The sequence below is a fragment of the Rhipicephalus microplus genome, chromosome 2 (genome assembly GCF_043290135.1).
Source record: "Rhipicephalus microplus isolate Deutch F79 chromosome 2, USDA_Rmic, whole genome shotgun sequence".
In the NCBI taxonomy this organism is placed as follows: Eukaryota; Metazoa; Arthropoda; class Arachnida; order Ixodida; family Ixodidae; genus Rhipicephalus; species Rhipicephalus microplus.
In genome coordinates this window covers 253,865,836-253,893,045 of record NC_134701.1, presented here as the reverse complement: position 1 = coordinate 253,893,045, position 27,210 = coordinate 253,865,836, and the positions used below count along the sequence as shown (strand labels likewise).

Sequence of the window (27,210 nt, the reverse complement as noted above, 5' to 3'; positions counted from 1 at the left end):
TTGGATAAATAAAGAGCCCTAAATGTAGGCAGGACAGCTGTGAGCTAACTCTTTCAGTATAGATCTGTATGTGTGTTCTCGAACCCCGACGACTCCACGTATTGAGGCAAAGTGTAGCTCACAATACCTGTCTGAATCCATTTTTAGAGAGCTTTAGAATACCGCACGCAACACTTGCGGGTGTTACGGGCGTAACGCTAGCATCTGTCACTTAACGGGAGCCCGCAAAAGGTTATCGTGCGATGCATGCGCAATTGCGAACACGCAAGCGCAAAGCTTGCGTTGCGCTATTGTGAAGTTCTCTGTTGTCGGATATCACGACGATAACGATCAGTGATGACGATGAATTAAATACGGCATGCTTTCTTCCGAGCTTTCAACAGCAACAATTTGCTTATATCCCTGCGTGTTGCCTCGTCTTGTAACTTCAGCATGGGACACATCGGCGCAAAAACAAAGTTGCTGAGATGATATCAAGGTGAAAACCGAGAATAGTAATTTACGATGAAAGTAGGTTAATACACATACATTTTTCCTGGTTAGTCCTTCAAAAGCCTTCATTTATACTAATACACATACATTTTTCCTGGTTAGTCCTTCAAAAGCCTTCATTTATACTAATACACATACATTTTTCCTGGTTAGTCCTTCAAAAGCTTTCATTTATACTATCGCTTGATTTAGTTACATTGGCTGATTCGTGCTCGCTTGTTAAGTCTTGTCTGTTAAATCTGGCTGTGCAGAACCCTTGTGACAATCGCACCAAGGCTCATGCACAGTGGATAACGAAGGAAACTAGCTCACGTGTTCCTGTTACTCAGGCTCAGTCTCGGCTGCCTGCTGCTGCCGCGAGGTTGACGGCGCGACTGTTGACCGACTGGGTGAGAGGCTTGGTACGGTACTCCGCCCCCGACGCGCAAGGCCTGCTGGCTTGCTGGGCGCACGAAGGCTGTCGACTCTTCAAGGATCCCCTAGTAGACGACGCGGACCGCGCTCAGCTGGACGCACTGTTTGCGGGCATTCTACGCGCTCACTGGCCCCAACATTCATCTGCTATCCTGCAACGCGAGAAGGGTATGAGAGAGTGATAGTATGAAGCAGCGTGGCTACCCAAAATGTCAGCGTGTCACGCTGCTTTATGCTAGTGAACCTAAATAAAGCAGCGTCTATGGAGCTCTTTCTACGTGATATGATACTCGTTCACACAGTTGTGTGCGTCACGTGAATTGAACTTTACCGGTGTTCACATCTCACTATCTTGCTAGGGTGAAAGGCACGCTGCACAATAAATTAGTTAAATCAGGCATGAATGAAAGACCTTTATTTATTTTATTTATTTATTTAAAAATACTGCCAATCCCTTGTCGGGATTTTCGCAGAAAGGACATCGGGAAAACACACAATAAAAGCACACAATAAAAACATCCGTAAGTTATGCATCGTTTAGGATACGCGTTACATCGATGCTACCAGCTCTCACAATTTCTAACAATCAAATTCAAACGAATTCTAACCAAATTCTAACAACAAAGTTCTAACAGTAATTGTACTATATCCAAATGATTACAGTGTGAAAGAGTCAAAATAACACAGTCTAAAACAATGGATTTTGCAAAGATGACCACAATAGCGCAATATTAGGGTTCCAAACGCAAATGTTCTTCAACAAGACGTGAAAAAATATTTAAAGAGTTGCTGCTAGTAATCATAGCTGCTAGGCTGTTCCATTCCCTTATTGATGCTGGGAAGAATGAGTGTTTGAAACATTCCGTACGGAATGCGTATTCTTGTAGCATTTCGGGGTGCTTCTTACGGGTGGGTCGTGATTGTTGAAGTGTAATGTACCTGGAGGCATCGATGTTGGTTTGCTTATGGCGTAGCTGGTACATGAATCGTAGGCGTGCTAGTCTTGCTCGTTTTTGCAGCGTTAGCATGCCCGCTTCTTCGAGCATTTCAGTTGGTGAGTCTGTTTGCCTAAACTTGTTAAAAATAAATCGAACAGCTTTTCTTTGCACGCCTTCTAGCTTCGCAATATGTTTTTTTGTGTACGGGAACCAAACAATGTTCGCATAATCAAGAACAGATCTCACGTACGTGTTGTAGGCTAACAGTTTAATTTCAGAAGGTGCTAGTCGAAGGCATCGTCTCAGAAAAAAAAGTCGTTTCAGTGCGGTAGCTGTAACGTTAGAAACGTGGGCATCCCATCTCAGATCGCTAGTAAAGGTGAGGCCAAGGTACTTATGATGACTTGTTCTAGGAAGTGGGATACTATTGATGGTATATGAGAACTCTGACCATTCCCTTTTTCTTGTTACTGTCATTATAGCTGATTTTTTAACATTAAGTATCATTTGCCAATCTGAACACCAGTTTGATACTATTTCGAGGGCTTTGTTTAAGGCAAGATGATCTTCTGCAGAGTTTATTTCATGATAAATTATACAATCATCCGCGAAAAGTCTGACGTGGACGGGAATTTGACAGGGTAGGTCATTGATAAAAATTAGGAATAAGGTCGGAGCAAGAACACAACCCTGGGGAACACCGGATTTGACGGGAACTGTTGTGGATACTTGTCCATTGAAATCAACAAATTGTGTGCGACCGGTAAGGTAGTTTTTTATCCATTTCGTAACGGGGCCATTGCCTAAGGTACATTCTAACTTTTGTACCAGTTTTTTATGCGAAACCTTATCAAAGGCTTTTGCAAAGTCTAATATGATAAGGTCGACCTGTTTTTGGTTGTCCACACTTAAGGATAAATCATGGGTTAGTTCTGTTAGTTGCGTGACTGTAGAAAGCCCCCTACGGAAACCGTGTTGAGAAGGCGACAGGATGCGTTCGTTTTCAAGATATATATTGATATGTTTTAAGATAATATGTTCAAGAAGTTTGCTGCAAGTGCAAGTAAGAGATATAGGCCTGAAGTTATTTACGTCATCTTTTGGGCCTGATTTGTGTATCGGTTTAACTTTCGCTTTTTTCCAATCATCCGGTATGGTGCATGTTGTTAGGGATTTATCAAATATGATGCACAGATATTTTGCCATCCACTCCGCATATCGGTTGAGAAACAAATTTGGAATGTTATCTGGTCCTGAGGCTTTTTTTGTGTCAAGATGGAGGAGCAGATGAAAGATACCTTGTTCGGTTATCACGGGCAGTTCCAATGGTTCTTTGTTCAAAATGTCGATTGGTGGTTGATTGCCGTCATCGGCCGTGAAAACTGATTGGAAGTGCTCATTGAGCGAAGAAGGGGTAATAAGGCCATCTTGAGGATGACTAGCGTTTTCGCTAGACTTTGAATTTTTAAGAAAGCCCCAAAATTTTTGCGGCGAGTTTTTGATGAAACTAGGAAGGGTGTTAGTGAAATAGTTCTTTTTTGCGGTTCTTATTTTTAATTTCATGTCGGTGATGGCAGTTGTGAGAGCAGTCTTAGATTTGCTTTTACTTAGTTTTAGGGATTTCCTGAGTCTTTTAACTTTGCGTTTCGCGTGAATGATATCACGATTAATCCAGGGATTATATTTCTTTGATCTTTTTGTTTTATTTGGTACATATAATTTCATACAGTGCGTTATGGTATGTTTAAATTTTAACCACAATTCATCGACACTTATGGATGCGCGTTTCGAATCATCTTCAAACGGTGCTAATTCCATTGATAGATGATCAATTATGCTGGTGTCATCTGCATTCTGAAAATCTGGAACGTTTTTTTGCGAGTGGCAGTGGCTTTTTTTGGCACAAATTGATGCGCTGCACACGATTAGCTTGTGGTCCGATATCCCATCGAGAATTTCTACACTGTGTTTGTCACTTGGAAAATGGTCGCTTAAGAATACCAGGTCAAGTATATTGGAGCTCTCCGCCTGCACCCGTGTTGGCTCCATTATTATCTGATTGAGGTTAAAAGATAGCATTGCATCAAAAAGGGTTGTATGTAGTATGTAGACCAAGTATGTAGACCAAGACCTTTAGTATGTAGACCAAGCTTTTTGCGCCCAGAGGTGAGCAGCCACCTTGTTTCGAATACCCGGGAGCATGTGCTGATAGCCGTCATGTCCTCCAGCTGAACATACAGTCGGTCCTGAGGACTGGGGCTAGCAATTTGCCTCTCCGACTGGTTGAGAAACACCGTCGGAAAACAGGGTTGAGGAACACGTGTAACTTATAACGTGAATTATACGGAAATCATTCTGAATATGACGCGCCATATGAAAAGGCTCGGGTATAGTGAAGAAACAGCACTGGATATGGTGAAGCGTTTGATAAATCTCGCCTAACCTTTCGTCAGGAAGACATAGAGGCTTGAAAAAATGCAATAGTTTTTGAACAGGGAGCGTCGCTCAAGTGAACGTTTCGACAAGGGGACCTTTCTTCGTCAATGAAGTAGTTGCCGCCTTGACGAAGACAACTCTTCGTGTCGAAGCGTTAGCTCGGGCGATGCTCCCTGTTCGACTCTCTCATTTCTTTGTTAACCTTCGTCACTTCAGAAGTGTGTGAACTCGTTCGCACAGCTTCGCTTTCCTTGATGCGCTCGTGTAGACGTGCATCTGCAAACAATTCTCTTTTCAATTACCGATAATTCATAGAGGAAAGCTGTTCTATCACGTTCTTTCTAATTCTAGAAGTCGTCTACGTGTCCAAGCCTGGTGACTCATCGACCAAAACAGCCTCTTGGGGAAGCCAGCTCGAGAAACTTGATCTGAAAGACTGGAATGATGCTGTCCTCAAAACAGCCAAAGAGTGCGGTACGTCATTTGCTCTTTAACACTGCTTGCGTATCTCTTTGTTCCTAGTGAAATGTGACCTTGTTATTGACTGTATGCTTCCTTGATGTCACGCGTTTTAGTAGAACAAAAAACGTAATTCTTACGAAGCCCTTACACAGTATAGACTCAGTTGTACCGTCATACGTCATCCTTCAATGCAGGTGCTTATGCGGTGCCAGTGCTCGAATGGCTGTCACTGGTGGCCCAAGCGGACTGGGCACTGGGGCGACCAGCAGGTTGGGTCCTGGTCGGCGGTGCCTCTGGAATGGCCCGCCGTCTGGCGGTGCGCCTGGCTGCTCATCGAGCCCGGCTACCCTGCGTCTCCCCTAAGGGTCGGTCGCTGGCCAGCAGCCGGTCCGACCTGCGTCCAGTACGTGGTGTTTAGCCACTGGTTTAGCCATAGGCATAGACAGCAAAGCGAAAAACCAACTCATCGCATTATGTAGGCTCCACCGTGGTCAACTAGGTGCCGCTACGCACGATTCTATGCACGTCTAATCCAAATGACTTGCCAATACAGTCTAAGATCATCGGTCAAAGAAAAAAAGATAGAAAATGCACAAAGCCATGAAATGTGGCAAAAGCTCTTCGTGATACTTGCTTTGTAGCTTCCAGCGCACGGGAGACAACAAAAATAAAGAGAAATCACTCGTTTTATGCCAACTGCCGAATATTTGACAAATTTAAACAATCCCGTGTTCAAAGATTTGTAAGGCAATAAAGACCAATAACCATCAAAGCATTTCTCCTGTTTCTTGTACTGTCTCCTGTTTGCACTGGCCATCATGGCTCTATTCCAATCCGCCCAATTTGCTAGCTGATTGCAATAGTAAAGAGATTGTATGATAATTTGTAAAAATGTAGCGCAGCCTTTTTAAGTGACATGAAATTAGAAGCGATTCGCACATTCGTGTTTGTTGTCTTCAATGTAATGTGTAATCTAATACAACGTTTATCTTTACGCAACTTTAAGTGTCACAATTTTTCTCTTCCAGCTGGTGCAGTCGGCCGGGCTCGAAGGTCGTAGGTCGGTGCTGCTGCTTGAGGACCAACAACTGGATGAGGATTCGCTCGACCTACTGGCCGCGCTGTGGGCCACGGGCGAAGCACCTGGACTCTTTCGGCCCGACGAACTTGACCTAGCGCCCCTTCTGCAAGAAGAAGAGCCCGAGGCCGAAGGGCTCCCACCCTGGGAGAATTTCTGCCGCCGTAAGCCTTCCGCGCTGTTAAGTTAAGGTTAAGGTTAACCCTAACCTTCCGCGCTGTTTAAATCATAATTCTTTGATGTTAAGCCTTTAAGAAAGGTAATTAACAATCGAGCGTTTGTAGCACGATGCCACAAAGAAATAATTGCATGGATTTCTGACAAGATATATTCTTGGTTGTCGAAAATTTCGTCCTGGTCCGGAAATCAAACCCGGGGCGAACGCCTTTCCGGGTGGTCTACTGTAGATGCCTGTCCACTTTGTGATGTCAGCGCATGTTAAAAAACACCCGGTGTCAAAATTTCTGAAGCCCTCCACTATGGCGTGACTCCTGACCATCTGGTGGTTGCCGCATGTAAAAACCTAGAAATTAATAAAACACTTCAATAATTTCTCAGCCGTTCATCTCTGCTGCAGTTGTGTGCATGTGTGAGCATTGACTCGTAAAAGACCAGCTGAGCATGCATGTTTGTAGGAGTGCGCAGGAACTTGCACGTGGCATTGGTCCTGGACGCTTCGTTCGTCCAGCACCACGCAGAACGCCATCCGTGGCTTCGCAAGGGTTGCAGCGTGCACTGGCTCTCATCCTGGAGCCGTGAGAGTTTCAAGCAGGTAGGAGTTTTGGAAGCACTTTGGTCTATTTCAATGCGGGTGTTATTTTTGGATGTTAATCGTACGAAGCCTGATCAGACTTAACACTGGGTACTGCTTGCGCAGTTACACAAAAGAAGCTTGTGCGGATTTGTTGAACAAAAAATACAGACGGACGAAAACGATTTTTATTTAGAAAAACTTTAATATATTGTTTTGATCCTGAATAAATGAAACAAGTCGTATGTGAATTACCGGTGAGTAGGGGTCACTTTTGACAATATTTAGCCGTTTAACACCTGTAGCTATGCAAAGAACGCAAGAGAACCTGCGCAGCTAAGAATAAATAGCCTTAGTCTAGTGTTTTTTTTTTTTATTTGCCTTGAGCTACCGTCCAAGAATTTTGTGGTTAGCTCTGCCCGCATGACGACTGCACCAGAAAAATGGTGACACCGGACTCTGCCTGCGGACCAAGCACAGCTTCGTAATCTTCGAAGCTGTCTATTGAAGCAACCTACTTGCATTTTTGTTAATATTGTACCGTGGTACTTTCAGACCAGTATAGCAGATTCATCTGATAATTCTTCGTCGAGCTTTTGGATTTCCAACGGATGCTATTTTGGTTCATTACAAGTATGCGTGTATCACGACTGCGTCGCAGTTGCCCGCCCTGGTGTTGGATTCCAGCAGCGTGGGCAGCCGCAATGCGCCCGACGCGGCGCTCTTCCTCCAACTGCACGAAGCATGCCTGTCGACCGGGCTCGCAGTCGGCCCCAGCCAGTATTTCACCATGGTGGGCGCCTTCCGCGATATCTTCGCCCAGCAGGAGGCAGAAATGGAGGAGTCCAAGAAGCACTTGCAGGTGAACTGGCACTCAGCTGTTCCTCCTCATTCTCAAGTCCGAATTAGGAATAAACAAAAAAACTTTGGAGGACGCTTGAGCTTCGCCTTCAAAAGCAGAGTGCTGTTCATATTCATGTTGCTGTTGACGTCGTACGCAACTGTAAACAACTGCTAGTATAAAACGTACGCGGCTGCAACGTATGTGTGTGCGAGGATTTGTACATGTATTTAGCGCCACTTGATAAGGTCTATCTCAATAAAAAAAAATTAAACACACTCACCTTCCATCCGCATGCTTCGTATAACATCGATTACCAAGGTACGTGGGACATGCCAAATTTTTGTTATTTATTTTATTTGCATCGTTCTCAATTTTTCGGTAACAGACAACGTTGATTTCTCACTCCCAAACAACGACGCCGACACCAAAAGTTTCGTGAGATGGGCACTTTTAACGCTGTCGCGTTGAAACCCGCCCATTGAAAAATAGGGACATTGTTGTGTGTGGTCGATATGGCCTGTCCCACGAATGCTTTCAAGTGCTGCCATACTGGACTGTTAACGTTGTCGCCTCGTTTTAGTAAGAACCAAAATAGCGCAATACACTCATATAGTAAACTCATGCGTGTCAAAACGGCGCTACAGATATGATCGGCATTTTAGAGCCATATTATGCAACGATAGAACATACTAAATTGAGAAGTCATTTGTGTAAAATTATTATACCATGGTTTTTATGAACCAAAACTCAAGTTTACAGGGCATGAGAAGAAGAGTTGTCATATCCGGGGAAACGGGCTTAGCGTTCGGAACTGTAATGATACACAGGATGCCACTAGAAATTAAATTTACGTTTGCAGTTAAATTAACTTTAGGTGTGGTATATACATGCAGCACTGAAATTCGCGCAAGCTCAATCTATTTAGGCATTCAAGAGAATAAGCGAACATTTAGTATAGCGACGCGTCATCACGTGACACGTGTTTAATACAAGCTATAAAGTATATTAATAAAAAAGTTCGCAGTGGCTATGAACAGAAACTACGCAAAACGGTTATCGAAAAGACACGGGCACTGCGCTGAAGTCACACTGCTCTGATCAACGTTTCTACGAATGCTTGAATTTGTGCTAGTTCTGCAATTACGCAGCCTTGTTTTAATTTGTCTTAAGCACAAAAAAGGCACGCAAATCAAGTGAGATTGTAATTGCACGCGTATGGCACACGCGTGACGCTAATCATTTAGGTAAACTATATTTCCCTAGATTTCCCTATGTTCTCACAATGGTCAGTTCTTTTTATTATAGCTGGGGATATCTAAGCTGAACGAGGCCAAGAAGGCGGTCTCCAAGCTCGAGGGAGAAGCGGCTGTTCAGCGAAAGCTTCTGGCTGAAAAGCAAGGCGAAGCTGACGCGGCACTGCTACAGATAACAAACAGCATGACGGTAAGAGTCTTTTGTGTTTCTTTCTTTTTTTGTTTCTTTAGTTATAAAATTTGTCTAAGTGGTAACATTACTTTCCAGAACACCAGCGAGCAAAAGGCAGAGATGGAGCAACTACGAGCCACGATGCGCCAGGAAAGCGAACGACTCAAAGAACGCAAACAGCACATCGACCGCGAGCTGGCTCAAATCGAACCGCTTGTGCAAAACGGTGCGTCTGGGTCTGGGTATATATCCTCTGGCTAGCCTGCCACTTTTCACGCAGCATTCTTTCTTAAAGAGACACTGCAGTGTAATAATGAGTTAGTTTAGTTTGATAAGTTGTACTCTGAAAATTCCTCTTTAGTATCCCTTCAAGACTTGAAAGATGCGGCTGCAAATAGTACTTCAGTTCGTAAACTAAAAAAAAAAGAAATATTTGGGTACGTCGTCTCGAACACGCAAGTCCACAGTGTCAGTGTTTCTCTAACTGAACGCATCTTGTGACGTAAGCCCGAAGGTTATCGCCTGTGCGTTTGCAGCGCAACAGGCTGTCGGAAGCATCCGGTCAGACGCCCTGTCGGAGATCCGCTCTCTCCGGGCGCCACCTGACGTCATCAGAGACATCCTGGAGGGTGTGCTGCGTCTCATGGGGATCTTCGACACCTCGTGGGTCAGCATGAAGAGGTATGTGTCTACTTGGTTCAGTTTTCAAGTGTGGTACCCCCGGTGAGAACATGGACGTCAACAAGCGTGGATTCATGAGCTCGAAACTATATTGAGCCTCGTACAGTAGTATTTGATACGTACGAAAGGAATCTGTTTTAGTTGGAAGGAGATTTAAATCGTACTAAACTATTTTGTTGCTGCGAGAATAAACGCAATTGGTACAAGAGCTCAGGGGAAGACTGAAGCTTAAAGAGCTGAAAGATTCTTGATAACGTGGTGTAATCGGAGCCAACATTTTAAAAAGTGGTCTCGTCTGCTGGCGCATTGAAAAAGACAACACCACCTGCGGTACTTTGGCGCTGGTGACACCACGTGGTCAAAAATAAACAGAGAAATACATGTGCACATCTATGTAGTTTAACATATACTGTTTGCATCTATTGACATTTCGTGAACTTTTCCTTCAAACGCAGAATACAACAAAGTTTTAGTCACTCGCGTGCCAGAAAGCATAGAATACTTTTATGCAAATCAGCAGGGCCAGTTGATGGTTGTGGTGGGCTGTTGACCTCGAGGTATAGGGTATGATTTATACCGTCCTGGTGGCGTACCGACGCGAGACACATAAACGTTTGTCTGCTTAACTTTGGGATGCACTTCCTGGATAAAAACTTGAGTCCACAGTGTCCAACAATGACTCATTCATATCATGGTCTTCGCACGTAAACTCGATAAACTTTTGGTTTGAGTGACGGTGTCAGCGACTATCAAATGTCAAAGATTAGCCTGTCAGTAAACACGTTTGACATTGAAATTCGCGTGCAATATACAAGGCATATTACGGGCGACGGCTCAAAGAAGTTTTAAGCAAGAAATAACATATGACTTTATGTATCGTGAATTATATATTTAGCCCATTGGTGATGGTAGCACGGTGTGTACCCAGCTTTCTGGCCAGGAGAGGAGTCAAAGAAGAAATCATGAGCTTCAACGCCCGCTCCGTCACACCCGAGATTAAAAACAGCGTACAGGAGCTGTTGCGTAGCAACGCCGCTTCTTTTGACATGAAGGTGAGCACTTTCTTTCTGTCAGAAGCCAGCATTGCGATCTCTATCCCTTCGGAAGCAGTCGTCTATTCCCTGCTAGAGTCATCCTTTTACAGCGGCTCACTTCCCTAACGACAACTTCATCGCGCACTCAGAAAACTCTCTAGACCGAAAGGATCCTTTTGTGTGTGTGTGTGTGTGTGTGTGTGTGTGTGTGTGTGTGTGTGTGTGTGTGTGTGTGTGTGTGTGTGTGTGTGTGTGTGTGTGTGTGTGTGTGTGTGTGTGTGTGTGTGTGTGTGTGTGTGTGTGTGTGCGCGTGTGCGTGTGCGTGTGCGTGTGCGTGTGCGTGTGCGTGTGCGTGTGCGTGTGCGTGTGTGCGTGTGCGTGTGCGTGTGGTTCACTAGTTTTAATCACAGAAATTGTTTAACTGTTTTTGACAGCTTTAATAAATGTTTACTGTGCTCCGGCGAATCTATATGTGAAGCCGATTGAGGCTTACCCGTGCCTAGACCGAGACATCGAATGATATCATTGCCACTTGACTTGAATTGACGTGATATTTTATTTCTAGCGGCTACGAAGCTCCATGACAACATATGATGTATCCTTGAAAAGAGCCTTGGTGTACAGACGTATCAGATGAAGTCGTCTGTTACTGAACACTAATTCATCACCACTGAGTAGCAGCATGTCACAAGCGGATATCCTGAAGCATATCGGGGTCGTGCGTCTACAAAAAGTCGCCTTGTGTCTACAAAGACACTATAACACGTCCGTGTTACTACGGCCCGTTATTGGTGAAGTGTCTTACGTTGCGTCCGGTAGATGCACAGGCAAGTCCAGTCTGGAAAGGCGCGCGAGGGTTCCGTGTGCGGCGGTCACCGGCTGAGTAACAGCTTTTGAGCAATGTTCTTCTTTCCTTTCGCAGAACGCTAAACGAGCCTCCGCAGCTGCGGCACCACTGGCGGCCTGGGTTCAAGCGAACGTCCAGTACGCCGACGTTCTGCACAAGATCGGCCCCTTGGAAGCGGAGCAGGCGGAGCTGCAGCGGTGACTGGCACTCGTGCATGCGTATAGCTTCTTGAGCCATGCAGTGGTGTAGTCCATAGCCGAAGGCATTTCTCTCAATGCAGAACTCGGAAATATTTTCCAAAAAGTTTGCAGCTCAATCATGCAACTGCCGAAATAAATGCGACACAGTGAAGAAATAAAAGACAAGAGTGAGGCTCACGAGCGCTCTCTTCACCTTCATTTCTTCACTGCGTCAATTTCTTTCAGCACTTGCGTACTCACGCTGCAAACTTGAAAATGTACATTAACCAACTCTCCCACCTCGTCGTTCTTGTTCAAAGAACTATGAAGAATGCCGAAGGAAATGGAGTGCACGTAAACACCCATGTAGCCCTTCTTTTACGGTGGTACTGCTATTTATGCAGCCGTCCTCAAATGGGTCACTGTCAAATTAAGGCAGCTTTCGAAGAACAGTGACCTGCAGCGGTGCTCTAGCGGTTACGATGCTTGCCTTCTGACCCAAAGGTTGCTGGATCGAATCCCGGCCACGGCGGCCGCATTTAAATAGCGACGAAATGCTGTGCTAAAAGCCCGAACATTTAGATTTAAGTTCACGATAATAAACCCACGGCAATCAAAATTTTCGGAGCCCTCCACCACAGCGTTCCTCATAATCGTGGTTTTGGGACGTGAAACCACAATAACTATTATTAATATTGTTAGGATCGAGTAAAATTGCTGTAAATGTCAAAGACCACGCGTGATCAAGCATAGTTTCGAAACAGCAATGAGGCCTGCAAATTTCTTTGGCAGGAAGCTTTCAGGTGCCGAACAACGCCTGGGCAAGCTCGGCTCGGCGCTTGCCGGTGTCGACGAGCGAGTGTCCGAGCTGCGCGAGCGACTGGGCGACTGCACCCGAGAGGCTGCCCGCATCGAAATGGGGCTTCGCGACTCGGATGCCCGTCTGTCCGCGGCCCGGGACCTGCTCGCGCAACTAGAGGGTGAGCACGCGCGCTGGTCTCGGCGCCTGGGAGCCTTGGAGGCCCAGCCACTGGCCCAGCGCTGCCTGTTGGCCTCGGCGTGCGCCGCCTACCTGGGCGCACTGCCGGCGGCCATGGAGGAGGCTCGGTCTAAGCTTTTACAACGCTGGCGCCGGCTTCTGCCCGAACTGCAACAGCAGGGCGTACCGGGAGAGCTGTCGCAACTCCTCAGCTCCGAGAAGGAGCAGCTTGCGTGGAGGGCCCAGGGTTTGCCTCCAGACCGGTTGTCGATTGAGAATGCCGCCCTACTCATCCTGCCCGTACGTCAACCTATTTCGCATTCACTATACACGTGGCACGCAGCGGAACCGCGCGAGCTTAGTAGGGCGTATACGTACGTCCCGATAAAATATTCTATTTGGAAGTTGGTGGTATCCACTGCGAAGAAAAAGTACGCAAACGAATAAACACTTCCAAAACAGGCAGTCAGTCAACTGCTACAAGTGTCCCGTTTATGTCTTTGATATTTGTTTATTTGCGCAGTCGTTCTCGTTAGCACAGAATGCACCAAAAAGCCAAACTAGACGTGTGTGTTAGCGTGCTCTCATGAATGAGCTTGAAATGCTCTGAACGAAACCTAGCTGACACAAAAATTATACCGCAGGTTGCTTTTAAATAGGCAACACTGGACTTGAATGTTGTAGAAACAAGTGCTCTCGTGTCAGTGTGCCGTAGCAGAGGACTGATTTTCCATGCAGCTGCCCCAGAGACCATTCATCATCGACCCGTCGGGGCAGGCCAGTCGCTGGCTGCAGTGCCACCTCAAGGACCCACAACTGATCACACAGCAGGTATGCCGGCTGCGCTTGTTGATGATTGACTTCTTGAACGTTGTCCTCAAAAGAAGCGCAATAGAACTGCATGTCTTGAATAAATCTAAACAATAAACTGTTCTTTCTTACACCTTTGGTTTGTTGTGCAACAATAATTTATTTATTTACAGATAATTATCGGATAGTGCCGAAGTTTGCTGCATGATGTTTAATTGCGATTGCAAGACAAGTGCATTCACAATTTTATGATGACACATGATTACAAAACATTGGACTTGTCGTAATGTTACTTACAGGACCCCACGTTTACAGCGACTCTGGAGCTGTCTGTACGCCTCGGCAAGGCGCTGCTCGTGCAGGACGTACAGCAGATCGACCCCATACTGTACCCATTGCTGAGGAGAGACCTTCTTACCCAGGGTAAACATTCGTTTCGGCACACGGTATTTCCACAGGCACACACAGCGAAGCCCTCTGTTTCATTTACTGAGTCATTAAGCTTTGTTAGGAGTATTAAGGAGCTACGGTTGAACAAAAAAGGTAATTGGCGAAGTAACTAGGTACCTCTACGCGTCCCTTTCACTGGGTATAACATAACAAATACCTTCACTCATTATATTTTGGTAAGTAGCAGTGGAGCTGGTGAAACTTATCCATGTTCCTCGTCACGACGCGTAGTGCCATGCTCGCTCCACGTAAGAAGGCTCGCTGCATAGTGAGTGTGCTTTTTTGTAAGCATTCTTACATACCACCCTGCTGTTACATGCTGCCTTTTTGATGGAGCATCAGAGATTATCAGCTGCACTATGCGCACCTTTGGATAGCTTGCCGTGTAACCGTTGCTTATCTGGAGGCTTTCCTACGATATCTTGAACGTTGCAACCATATGCAAGATGGCTGTACAAAGCCCTTGCTTCGCAATACTATGAGTAGCATGAATGTAAGGAAGCTACCCCGCACGAACCCTGAAGCATTGAATGATTTATGGGGTTTAACGTCCCAAAACCACCATATGAGAGACGCCGTAGTAGAGGGCTCCGGAAATTTCGACCACTTGGGGTTCTTTAACGTGCACTCATATCTGAGCACACGGGCCTACAACATTTCCGCCTTCTTCGGAAATGCAGCCGCCGCAGCCGGGATTCGATCCCGCAACCTGCGGGTCAGCAGCCGGGTACCTTGGCCATTAGACCACAGCGGCGGGTCTACCCTGAAGCCTTCGCACTGAATACATCGCACAGGCCATACGTCACAAACTCCTTAGCTCTTTGTCAAAACATTGTTCTATCGATGCGATATCCCGAGTAACGTAATGATTGCAGAAAGATCTCGACGTAGGGGACAGAAAACAATACTTTATTCTCTTCAGTCTATATGGAGAAAGTTGATGTACCAGGTTGAGCTGTGTGGCCACATATGGCTTACAGCTTGACTCCCAGGCTGGTGACAAAACTTTATCCCACCTCTCGTGTGAGGGATGGCGAGGAGAGGAAAGGGGTCTTCTCTGCAGTCCCAAAGAATGTTGGCAAGTGCGCCTATTGACTCGCGATGTGAGCGATTAGGCCCAACCGGCCCAACCGGCGTCATGGTATACACGTCCATCAGTTTATGGGCATGGGAATAATTGCGTTTGCAGTCGGCGCCAGACAACCTTTGGTGCACGGTGAACTTGTGGTGCGGGAATGGTTTTAACTGCTTCGATACACGGTGGGCAATCTCTGCGAACTAATTGCCACAGGCTCACGGCAGGTGGTACACATAGCGGAAAAGGCGGTGGACTACAGCGACGAGTTTCGCCTCTTCCTGCTGAGTCAGGACGCCGAGGCCACGCTACCTCCGTACGCGGCGACGCTGGTTCGCACTATCGACTTCAGCACCACCGAGGCTGGGCTCTGCGACCAGGTGTGTGAGCTGTAACATGTATACATTCAATTCTTTTTGATCACCTTCAGCCTTTGATATGCATTCATTCACTTAAGGTGAATGAGATGGGCTAACTTAAAATCACGTGTACCCAAACAAGATGCATAGCTCCTATAGGCATGCTGAAAGTAAACGTTGAAATGCTCTTTTCCGAGGGCGAACAAACTGCACCACAGCATGATTTATACGAGCACCGGTGCATCAATGTTCTTCACAAACGTAATGCATGCATGTTTGAATATGGGTCTCATGCACCGCCAACACAGAAGTTTGGTCTTTTAAAAGCACCAGGACAAAAACAGGAGCGGAATGACCGCAGCACATCCTCGAAATTTTAAGATTACATCAGGTAACCTCAGCCAGAAACAGATGCTGTCTGCTCGTTTCTGTAATAGGCCGGCTCCAGTGTTTTTTGATCGATAACAACGAGTGGCAATAGGCCGTCGTTGATATTCGTAAACTACAGCAGCCCACAATTAAAGGAGACTGGCTACGCATGCGATGTGCTTGCTGTTGTGCATATCAGAAGATATACATTTACCAGAACTCGCGGGTGTGGTTTTGTGCGCAGTTGCTGCAGGTGGCGCTGCAAGAGGAGCGGCCCGAACTGGAGGAGCGTCGCCAAGCGCTGCTGCACGAGGCGGACACACTGCGGCTTCAGTTATCCGATCTTGACTCGCGCCTCCTGGATCTCCTTCTGTCGGGAGACTTTCTGCACAACCAGGAGCTGCGCCAGGCTCTGCAGGCACGCAAAACGTTCTATTACTGTATAATCCTCCTGTAACCCATCAAGAATTCGTCTAATTTCGAGAGACAAAGAGTGACAGTAAAGTCGAGGACGTTAACCGAGGGCGCATCCAGTTTGCTATCCTTAACTGGAGGTGGATGATAGTGTGATGAAAATGGAGAGAGAGAAAAGGGCTGTCTGCAAGATATCTCTAACGAGTTGTCCTTGCTTGACGGCACAGCAGTCTGCTTCACCCGTTTCGAGACTTATAATTAACCAAAACGTTTGAAGATTTTAGGGTTCCACATGACAATGGGAAGAACTACACACGGGAAGGCGCAGAGACACGTCAGTGCTTCGTAGGCTTTTGTATTTGTCCTAGTGGTTTCTTTTCCGTGCAGCTTTTATTTTAGTTATTTTGTTTTAACGAGAATACCGGTCAGCCCACGCGAACGCTCTTTGTGCCATTGTGCCATTTGCTGCGACTTTATATAGTCATCTTGCGCCGTCCTTCCAAGATAGGCTGGCGCCAGCGTTGTAAATCTAATGCAGCCGCGTATCGGGTGACAGAGCGGTACCACAAATGTCCCCCCATCTCTTCCTCCTTCAGGAAGCCAAGGCTAGCGGCGCTCGTGCGGAGACGTCCCTGGCCGAGGCGCAGAGGCTGCAGGCTTCGCTGGAGAAAGAACGGGCCGTGTACGAGCCCGTCGCGAGGCTCGGAGCCCGCCTCGTGGGTCTGCTCGATCCCGTTGCGCGGTTGGGACATACGTACCGGTGGGGCATGGCCGGACTGGTTGACCTCTTTCGGCGAGCATTGCGACAACAGGTGCTGGAATAGCTCTGCACATCCTGGTCATCACTTTTCAGGCATTTATTGTTCAAAGGACCTATCTATGTTTCTTCGCCTCTCGTCGTAAGACATACTTAAAGTTTCACACATGTTGGGTCTATGCATGGTAATTTCCACAACACCAAGTCTTCTGTTTCGAGACATTCACCACTGCATTTGACGAAAATAAGTCTGCCTCCAAAAAATGGACATTATTCATAAATAATGTCGCGTAAAATGACGTATTCAGTTTGATGTCTGGGTTTTATAAATAGCTCTCTTCCAAGTGACTAACACACTTCCAAAGGACTAACATTCTGAGAACAAACCTACCGTTATCTCGACGGTAGCGGCTTAGGTGACGGGCATTCAAGAAGCCCACAATTGGGCTCAATAAACCAATAACAGGGCAGACATGACCAAGAAATAACTAAATACTGTAATGTGGCAGTCAACAATGTTATCTCGGCAGGTATAATTTTCGTGAGTTTTTAAACTTTCAGTTTACAGTGGTAGTTAAACTGCCATTATTATTAACTCGCATACGCTCTTTTCAGGGAACTAATGGCAAGAAAAAAGATCTGAAGCTGGTGGAACGCACGTTGACACACCTCGTGTACGAGTACGCTGCGAGGTCTTTGTTCAAAAAGGACCATCTGACATTTGCCCTGCATCTGATCCATGGTCTACGTCCTGACCTCTTCAGAGAAAACGTGAGTGCTCAAATCTCACCTGTGACACCCGTTCACGAAACGGTGCAGAGTCTGCACAGCACTCCAGTCCACTGCGGTAGAACATGTGCTGATCCCGACAAAACGTTAATGCACATCTGTCCGGCACGTATAACCACACGAGAAAGATTCTGCCGCTAGCAATGAAGTCCAGTACCGGTTTTATTGACTATAGCCCAGTATAATATGCACATGAAGCCCTTTTAGAGCGTTTCTTTCATGTAAAGGCAAACTTTATAAATAAAATTAAACGTACAGAACAAGAATCAATCAAAAATAGAGATGTATGACCAAGGTGATTCATATCTATATACATACTTCATTTTTGTCATGCATAATTGATACATGTGACTGCGTCCAAAAGGTTCATAAAATACAGAACCCTCCCACCTTGAGTAGCCCCGAGCTTGCATGCTCAGAACAATGTCTCAGAATTAAACTTTCGTTTTATTTGTTCATGCATAGTTTTTTTTTTCAGTGAAGAACGCTAAATATAAAGTTATTTTCATCTGCGTAAGAACAAAATAAAACGTTGTATGAATAGGTAATGTTTAACGTCGAAGGAGATCGTGATCACTAGTATTTGACATTGTATTTGCATCCACAACTATAGGAATGGGAGTCTCTCACGGGCACCCTTGTGAAGGACACCGCTCAACACACAGAACAGCGGCCCATCTGGCTGATCGAGGACCGATCGGCAGCCCTGTCTCAGCTCAAGGTTCGTGCGTTGGTGCATACCGGTAATAGAAGTCTAATTCAATTTCCCAATGTGGTTCTGAAACATTAAACAAGACATCTGCTTTACTACAGCACGCCAGCACTTACCAAAATGACGAAGTATTAGGATAATGCACCATGATCATCTTGGTACAATGATTAAATGACACGAATTATCCCTGTATTTTACCGTGGTACTTATTATTATTTAATTTTGATACACAGAAAACACGACACAGAGGAACTAGGGGTTGAAACAGGCTCACAACTACTAGAGGAGCACAACTTCGTATACCTTCTTTTGCTCCTACAATTGTTTAATTAGGCTGCACCTTACGCTTAGAGGTACGCAGACAAAGCATGATTTACAGGAATAGTAAAAGAACGAGGTGAAAGAAGACTGAAAACCAACAACAAAATTTTATTAAGGCGAAACCCTTAGATGCCTCATCAAGCACAAAAGCTTACGTCGATGTCTGTCGGCGTCCGCTTCAACACAGGCGATGCAAAATGTGGATCGTCTGCCCGAAGGGAACCCTGAGGGGAAACGAAGCAGCAGCGGTGCGCAAGGCGTTGACCTGGTTGAAACGCGTGTCGGCGTGATTGCTGGAAGAACGGCTTGAAGCAAAACTCGGTGTAGCGTTTACTCGAGTAAACGTTTGTTTTAAACACAGACATCGGAGGTGGGTTGGGTATTGTGTAAGTTTCCCCGTAGATAAACGAGCCGAAAGAGTAGACAGATTTCATTGCGCGTCCGCAGCAGCCTCACGGACGCAGCCTGCTAGCCATTTTCAATGACAGGCCACGTCTCTTAGGCTGCTGTGGACGCCTAACTAAATCTGTCTAGTGTTTTCACTCGACGTGCGGTCGAGCGTTGCGGGTGCATGGTGGAGAGGGTGAAGTGAGAGAGAAGTGATGCGAGGGGGCCGGCAGCTGCTGCGGGTGAGGGAGAGAGTTACGTCGATGCACAGCTGCGACTTGACCTACATGGCACCGCTCCAACACCTGCGGCGAGGGGGGTTTGTGTGAACGCATGGGACAGCGTTACACAGGTTAGTCAAAGAGCTGCTCCGCATCTGAAAATTAGCACGTGATGACATTATGACATGAGGCCACCAATCGCCAGTATTCGTGACACCGTCGTAACGTCATCATGGCGTCCCATAATCTGCCTTTGCATGATGGTGTCATTGCATGACATCGTCCCTTGGTCAAATGTGGACCGATCTCGGAGGCAGTACCAAACTTCATGAGGTGCAACGACTCCGATTCCGGAGGCAATGCAGAACCACGTTATGTGCAGAAAGCCCGCAGATGGGGTGGGGGGGCCCATACATCGACAGAGAAGAAAAAGAAAAAGATGGCGTTGGCTTTCAAGTCATCTTAGGCGAATACATGTGGGACCTTTGTAAGTTTTTGTTTACACTGATACAACTTTAAACACGACCAGGTTTTCCAAGTTTCGTGGGATAAAGTTTATTATTTGTGACAAAACAAACATGGACCTTTTTTTATTTAACATTGAGACTCACCGGTACAAATCATCGTTACGACACATATTTCGATCTATTGACTCGTACTTTGGGAGTTATATGGTTCATTTCAATCTGGGTCGAGCGTCTGTTTCAGCGGGCAAACTTGGTATAATGCTATAGTTTAAGTGAATTTGTTAACGTTTACGACGGTTCGCAACGAACTGCAACTCATATAACTATTACAATTGTTCATTGCTGAGTAAAATCATTGAAAAGCTTATGCCCAAGTTACCTTTTCACGGCTTTCAAAAAAAAAACTTGCAATAGCATCGATGGACTGTATAACACACCAAATAACTTCATAACGCACCAAGCCACGTACCGAGTAAGTCAACTGCGAGTTTCTTGAGTTAGAGCTGTGGGTCTCGACGTAACATTCGTACGTATCGTCAGCTGAAGTCACGTGATTTATGGGTTCCGGTACGCTTCGCCGACCAACGCAGGTCACGCTGGGGCCCGAGCTGTGGTCAGCGCTGCGTCTCGACGAAGCCTCTCTGTGGCAACCGTTCGCCAGGAGTGGTCACTGCGAGGAGCAACTGCCGGAGCACGCAACGCGTTGTTTGAGCCCATTTCAGCAGGCCCTGCTGGTTCAGTGTCTCCGGCCCGACCGGGCGCTTTCGGCGCTAGGTCGCTTCGCCTGTCGTGCTCTAGGTGAGTGTGACTAGTTGTCAACGAGAGCGTGTCAGCGCGAAAGAAGATGCAGCCTTAAGCGGGAAGAGAAAAAAACAAAGCGGACGAGGGTAGACAATGACAGGTGATAGCTTTCAGTTAAAATTAATTTCAAAAAGGCGCTAGCTATATGCGGAGCAGCTCTTTGACTAGCCAGTGTAACGCTGCCCCATACGTTCGCACAAACTCCCTTGCCACGAGTGTTGGAGTGGTGTCAAGTAGGTCAAGTCGCAGCTGCGCATCGATTTCACTCTCTCCTTCATATATACAGTATGTGGTATTGATGGATAAGAAGTATAACACCTTTCATGAAAAAAAAAACGAAACTAATCGGGATTGATGGCTGCCTACGCAGCATCTTTTTCACCTTTTGAAACGAAGAATAACAATTTTGGTGCTCTTTCGCAGTGAACATTTATTTAAAGTAAGTTAGCGCTTGTCTGTGTATCCGCTCGTCCTTGTCTATTACCTTCGCCCTTAACCCTCGAGAATCGTGAGGTACCAACCAGCTTAAACCACCACCCTCCTAGGCTGACACTGGCACCAGTAAGACTACCTCGGCACCTCACTGCTTGTGCAGTGCAGTGCAGTTTTGCATATATAATTAGCAGGATGCGCCCGAAAAGCCGAGATGGCCTTCAATCTGCCTTTAGCGAAGCCATTCGCTTTGTCGAAGCTGTTGGAAGCAACCAAACGCGACTCACTATACTGTCTAATACCGCACTTTCCAAACTGCAGGCTTAACTACGTATATAGATAAACGCTCAGTAACCATGCGGAAACATCAATTTCTGGTTGAAACAATATTTTCTTTTTTTGTGTGTGGCAGTTATAAGGACACTTTCGGCTTAATTTTTCTCGTTGCCGACATGTACCGTAAATTTCCATAAATACAAAGGACACAAATAAATATAATTCAGACAAAAAGATGCCCAAAGGGCGTAACCGGGGATTTGAACTAGCGACCTATCTCTCCGCAGCGCGCTGTGGCATTGGTCAATTCCACCACGCAGCATACGCCCTCTAGCACACTAACGACGAGCTATTTATACGCACCATTACCGCTGACGTTACGCAGAGCTCAAAGGTGCTTCAGCGTGTCCACTATTTCCAGTGAGATAGCGTGAAGGGCGCGCTTTACAGGTCTTCGCCCGGCTTGTAGAAAGATTTGAAATTGGGGATTCAAGGCACCGGGTCTCCAAGCGGCGGTGGTCATGTCTTCTGCGCTGTTCTTGTGTTCAGATGAGCAACAGAGTTCGAGGGTTGGATCAAAACGCAAGTGCCGTTAGGTCAAACGCGTGAGATGACACACGTGGCGAAGTTCAAAGACGCGGGCCATGCTGCGTCGTGGCCCGCACTGCGTTTGTGCAATCTCGCTGGCGACCCACGATGTTTTCAGTTTTGTAGCGTTAGCTACACTGGCCTCGCTGAGCCAATTTCGCGTGGCACTGGTCTGCGCATGCGCAATGATACTCCGCCGCCGCCGCGCGCGGCTCGCCGCTGGTGTGCGCGCAATTCGATGCGCTGCGCAGGCGATCAGTGGTGTCACGCACCGGAGCCGGCACCTCACTCGCACTCGACCGCGGCCACGCACGACTCACCGCCGCCGGTGTGCGCTTTCCAGAGGAGTGCCGTCATATCCTTGGTAGACATATGGACGCCGACGCGCGCGCCTTCCCTGTGCAGTCGCCATCTGACACTACTGCGCTGGAGCCGCTTGATAGCGCTTCTGACTGGCATTTGCCACTGTGATATAGCCGTGGAGAAGGAGAGTGCAAATGGTGCTCAACGGTGCAGTAGAGCGGAGAAGCTCAACTCATCGGATCCCGAAGTAGTTGCCCAGCAAAATAAATATACATGTGCCACATAATACGTATACCGTGTGTGTGTCATTGGAACAGCTGTAAGCATGATATCTGGAAAGCTAAAAATAATCAGCTAAACCTTTGCCAACGCTACGTAAATTCTGGCATAGCTGAGCTAAGCCACTGCCATTTATGACAACGCGAGCGCAATAGTGGCTTGGGTTCATCGCATGCACCCTGCGACAGTTGTTAGTGCGCGCTCGTCCTGTGCATGCATACCTGTGTGTTCTTTCCGTGCGTCCTGCTTTGTGTTTGAGCAGCACACAGATAGCTGTCGAGCTGTTAGATCTAGCTCGTCCTGTGCGAGTTCTCTTCGCGCCTGTTTATGCTTGAGCAGGGCGCAGTAAGTCTCAATCTGTTTGTTGTTCTTTATACGGCATTCGAATTACTGGCATTCGCATCTGTTTCTCCGCCTTTGCGGCGAAACTGTGACATTTTTTCAGCACGCGGTTGTCATCGTGTGTCATCGTACGTTTTACTACGCAACGTTTAAATAAACACACATTTGATTTCACACTGCCCATTGGTCTCTTTTTTTCAGAGAAAGGAACGCTTACACGACCATATGCAGCGCTGGGTATCCGCGACTTCGTTGCACTAAGCGCACAGCGTGGACAGAGCGCTTCTTGCTTCAAATAAGCACGCATGTGTGCAGGCCGATCGTGTTCTTATTTTGTGCAATAGATGCTGCAAAGACATTGTGTTTTAATTAGGTGTGCGGTTGATGCGAAAGAATGTGGCCAAAATACTCTTATAATTTCTACTGTAGAGACAGGATTAGGTGATGCGCGGAGACACACATATCATATGAAAAGAGTCGCACAGGCGGAGCAATTGCCGGCCAGGTCTGCCAGAATACCCTGGTTGTGCCAACATCACCACCATCACCACACATTCGCTGCAACGTTTATACGCGAGTAAATGACTCAAACCCTTTGTCGTCGATGTTGGTTCTCAAGCACGAGTAAATATATGCAACGGTCGTTCGCAGGGTTGCAAGGTCTGAATCCTGGCGCTGTGCCTTTACAACAACTGCTGCAGGACGGCTCCCGTCCACTTCTGCTCGTCACAGCTCCTGGGGCGGACCCTGGTCAAGAGCTGCGCGATGCCGCTCAGGGACGACTTCAACAGGTGAGCAATGTATACACTTATTAAACTCTACACATCGGTAACCATCGGCACTTGGTCCCTAAAACGCTAATAAAAACCTAACCAGCGCTAAAAACAAATCAACTATTCAAAGTCATGCAGTTAAGCGCGGCACTGAGATTAGCAGGACGGGACAAGGAAAACACACACGTAAACGCTAACTAATAACGATAATTTATTGGAAGCATTATCACTAAATACATAGATGAAAATGGTGGACGCTCAGGCATGCGCAAACGTGGGGGCGTCAAGAATTTAGAATTACTTTCTGGATAATGATAATGACGGCGCATTGACACATTCCTGGCCCATCCGATGCATGGCAACCGATTCCACGATCAACCATGTTGTTTCATCTTGTTTCAGCGTACAAGTACATATTCTCTTCAGCAGCGGTGACTACGTTTGTGTATGCAACTTGTTTATGCTAGCTGTGTCAACCTGTTGCCAAAAAAAAAAAGAGCAAGTGACACTGTTCACTAGATGGATCGAACCTTAAGGATAGTAAATATGACTTGACTTAACCTCAGTGTTGCTGCGTACGACTGCGGCCTATCACTTTGTCGAAGGCACTACGATGTTCGACGGGTTGTTTAACATGGCGAGTTCCAGAACTAACGTCAAAGTACCACTTTTCTTTTCTCGAAATGAATACAACGAAACACCGATTGCGCACGCACTCGGAGCCTGTGATCTCGTATTTTTTTTTTCAAATATAAGAGTAAAACAATGCTAACTGCAGGATTAGGAAGTATTTGATTACATGCTAAACACATAGAATTTATTTTATTTATTTATTTATTTATTTATTTATTTATTTATTTATTTATTTATTTATTTATTTATTTATTTGTAGAATAATGCAGGCCAAAAAGGCCCAAGCAGGAGGGGCACAAACACAACCAAAATATCAGTACATGAGTGACACAGCTTCACTAAAATACATCTGTGTAAGAGGAGAGCGAGTAGAAGAGAAATATCAAAACAAAAAAAATCAAGCGATATTGGGAGGGGGGGGGGGTCAAGATTCACAGAATTAAACATTGGGTTCATCAAGATCGAAGGTTTGGAGAATTGCTGAAACTCACACAAAACCACACACTATTTTCTTTCTTGAAATGTAATCTTGAGTGCCTTGGAATTATGTTGCGCCAGTTTGGCACATTCGTAGACCGTGCGTTGTCATTCGCGCCTGAAAGTGATTACATTTACTAAGTGCAGCAGTGTGTGTGTCTTCGCTGTACACGATTTGCCTTTTTAACTTACCCAGACCATAGGTTGGGGAAAGGGAAGATGGGTGGGAGACCGGTCTTTTTCTTTAATAATACTAATTAAGCAATGACAACCCATTCCTTCTCAGCTCTTCGTTTTCCTTTTTTACCATCAATTACTGGGAACGTTGGCATTACGTCGGAGTCGCAGTGTGTGCCACGATTTGGCGCAGGTCTTCCTTGGCCGTGGAGCACAACAGCAGCAGGCAGCCCAGGATGCTCTGCGACGCCAATCCCAGACGAACACGTGGCTTTGGCTGGCCAATCTTCATCTGGCTACCCAGTGGTTGCCTTTCCTGGCACAGGTTTGTCCGAATAATGGTGGTGCGTGCTGCGAGTGTTTTTATGTCTAATATTTCAGAGCTGATTCAACTAGTTCGGCGTATTATTCGTAACACCGCGCTCTACGAAGACGACCTGTGGAAGAATGTTTGGTTAGGTAACCATTCGAATATTTCTACTGATGCAGACTGTATACACAATAAATATTACTGTGGTTTACAATCTTTTACACTGCTTGAAATTAACTCATGGAGAGATAAGGCGTAAGTATTTTGTCGTAAGCACATTTCTCACATGGAGCATCAAGTATGTTACCTTGATCAGTGAATGCCGGCGAATATTTAGCATCGTTAAAGTATGTGAGGCAAAATTTTATCTTACGGCACATCTTAGAGACAGATTAGACTAGGTGCATGTGATTAGGTCGACGACATCTAAGAAACTTGAGGCAAGAGTCTTCAGAACTTGAAAGTGTGCATACATAAAGTAGAACCCCATGCAAGTAAACTAAAGCGGGCCTCTATATTACACAATGCAGGAGTTGGCACGGCTGGAGAGGCACCCGGACTTTCGGCTCTGTCTGAGCACGGAGCCACATCCAGCCATTCCGAGCGCGTTGCTGAAGGCCTGCCTCACCGTGGCTTACGAGGCATGTGCAGAATGCCTTTTTTTTTTTGAAACTGTTTTATCTTAAACTATATGTTGTCTTTGCGTAATCAGCCAGTCTGGTAGTCTATATGTTTTTAAGGTTCTATATATTAACTCATAAGCCTGAAAGACTTCGTTACATTGCTTTGGCTTGCGATACATGCAACAGCTGAAATGCTAGTCAATTGAATGGAGCAGCTCGGACAGGCTTGGATGCTCAGCTGAAGGATATCTCGCGCTCGTTTCTGTCTTTTTAGTAGCAATAATCACTTTGTCAATAATTTTGCTATTTAGAATACGTATAGAGGAGGAGCCGTGTTACATTTTGTTATTTACACTACACCATGTCAAATATGACCACTCACAGCTTCTGTGCAGAACATGGCTCCCGAGTTATCTGATTACATCACATATAAGCGGGGCCATCCGCTCCATTGCTACTTATTACCTCTTTCTCTTTCAAACAATGCTCGCAGCCGCCAGCCGGAGTGCGCAGGAGCATGCGGCGCACCTACGATGCCTGGGGCCCTTCTGCGCTGAACGGCGCCAGCCTGCTGTGCGCGCAGGCCCACTTTGCGCTCGCTTGGCTACACGCGATCCTCCAGGAGCGGCTGTCGTACGTTCCGCAAGTATGCACCACGCTTTTCTTATTCATGCTGTGAACGTTGTTGATTAGTGGCACGAGAAACGAGTGGCTGGCTATTGATTCTCTTCCGAGCACCTCAGGTCAAGCAGAAACTTTCGGGTTTTCCGAACACTCACAAAACGTGTTTTGCAGAAAAGTGGTACAAAATTTATGGTTCTTGTTCAAGTTTAGAGTTACGTCGGATATATATAATATCGGAGCGTAAATTTATTTAGGACAAGGGCCAATTAACTTTTCCGATAACTACTGAATTCACTAAACGAGCACTTGGTTTTTTGTTGTTGTTGATTTTTTTTTGTGAGCAAGTGATCTTTGTTGCGCCTGGCGGAACAAATCTAAACTATACGCTTCTTTTTAAGTTGCCTCTCAGATCCCATTCAGCGGACTGAAAAAAAAAACTGCAACGTTAACCCAAAGAGTATACATCAGGGCAGACGAACGCTGACGTGCGGGTGCCACAACCAGACACCTCCTTGAAGGATTAGGGTGATGTCATTTTATTTATTTATATTTATTTATTTTTTTATTTATTTGCATTCGGCATTTCAACGACTACAGTGAACGCAGTTAATGAAGGGCACTGGAGTAAATTTGGTCTTAAATTACGGGCATATAGCTCTCAGCACTTTGGAGTTTTGAATTCGCACACATGAGAGTGCGGTCGGTGCGACCGGGCATTAGATACGTTATCTTGTTTATGCTTGTAGTAGAAGAAAGAGAAAATGGGTATTTCTCAGCCACAGTATGCGGTGACTTATCGCGCTCCCAAGCTTTGTAGGTCACGCCACATAACGGCAGTGCTAATGAACAGCATGGAAGCTCAGCTCCTCGTAGCGAAGTCG

General features: G+C 46.1%; 1 protein-coding gene across 1 annotated transcript in view; it reads left to right on the top strand.

The window, feature by feature from the left end:
- Positions 1 to 27,210, top strand: part of btv (dynein cytoplasmic heavy chain beethoven) — a 121,533-nt gene that overhangs the window by 81,209 nt on the left and 13,114 nt on the right. The window contains exons 32-55 of the mRNA XM_075885921.1: positions 822 to 1,074; positions 4,632 to 4,754; positions 4,937 to 5,145; positions 5,771 to 5,984; positions 6,456 to 6,592; positions 7,233 to 7,433; positions 8,721 to 8,858; positions 8,937 to 9,066; positions 9,377 to 9,521; positions 10,450 to 10,573; positions 11,478 to 11,599; positions 12,374 to 12,860; positions 13,299 to 13,391; positions 13,670 to 13,793; positions 15,112 to 15,275; positions 15,868 to 16,076; positions 16,576 to 16,849; positions 17,410 to 17,565; positions 18,197 to 18,304; positions 20,282 to 20,489; positions 23,364 to 23,503; positions 24,966 to 25,097; positions 25,613 to 25,723; positions 26,199 to 26,351. Of these exons, the coding sequence (XP_075742036.1) occupies positions 822 to 1,074; positions 4,632 to 4,754; positions 4,937 to 5,145; positions 5,771 to 5,984; positions 6,456 to 6,592; positions 7,233 to 7,433; positions 8,721 to 8,858; positions 8,937 to 9,066; positions 9,377 to 9,521; positions 10,450 to 10,573; positions 11,478 to 11,599; positions 12,374 to 12,860; positions 13,299 to 13,391; positions 13,670 to 13,793; positions 15,112 to 15,275; positions 15,868 to 16,076; positions 16,576 to 16,849; positions 17,410 to 17,565; positions 18,197 to 18,304; positions 20,282 to 20,489; positions 23,364 to 23,503; positions 24,966 to 25,097; positions 25,613 to 25,723; positions 26,199 to 26,351 (4,155 nt within the window). The remainder of the gene's footprint in view (positions 1 to 821; positions 1,075 to 4,631; positions 4,755 to 4,936; positions 5,146 to 5,770; positions 5,985 to 6,455; positions 6,593 to 7,232; positions 7,434 to 8,720; positions 8,859 to 8,936; positions 9,067 to 9,376; positions 9,522 to 10,449; positions 10,574 to 11,477; positions 11,600 to 12,373; positions 12,861 to 13,298; positions 13,392 to 13,669; positions 13,794 to 15,111; positions 15,276 to 15,867; positions 16,077 to 16,575; positions 16,850 to 17,409; positions 17,566 to 18,196; positions 18,305 to 20,281; positions 20,490 to 23,363; positions 23,504 to 24,965; positions 25,098 to 25,612; positions 25,724 to 26,198; positions 26,352 to 27,210) is intronic.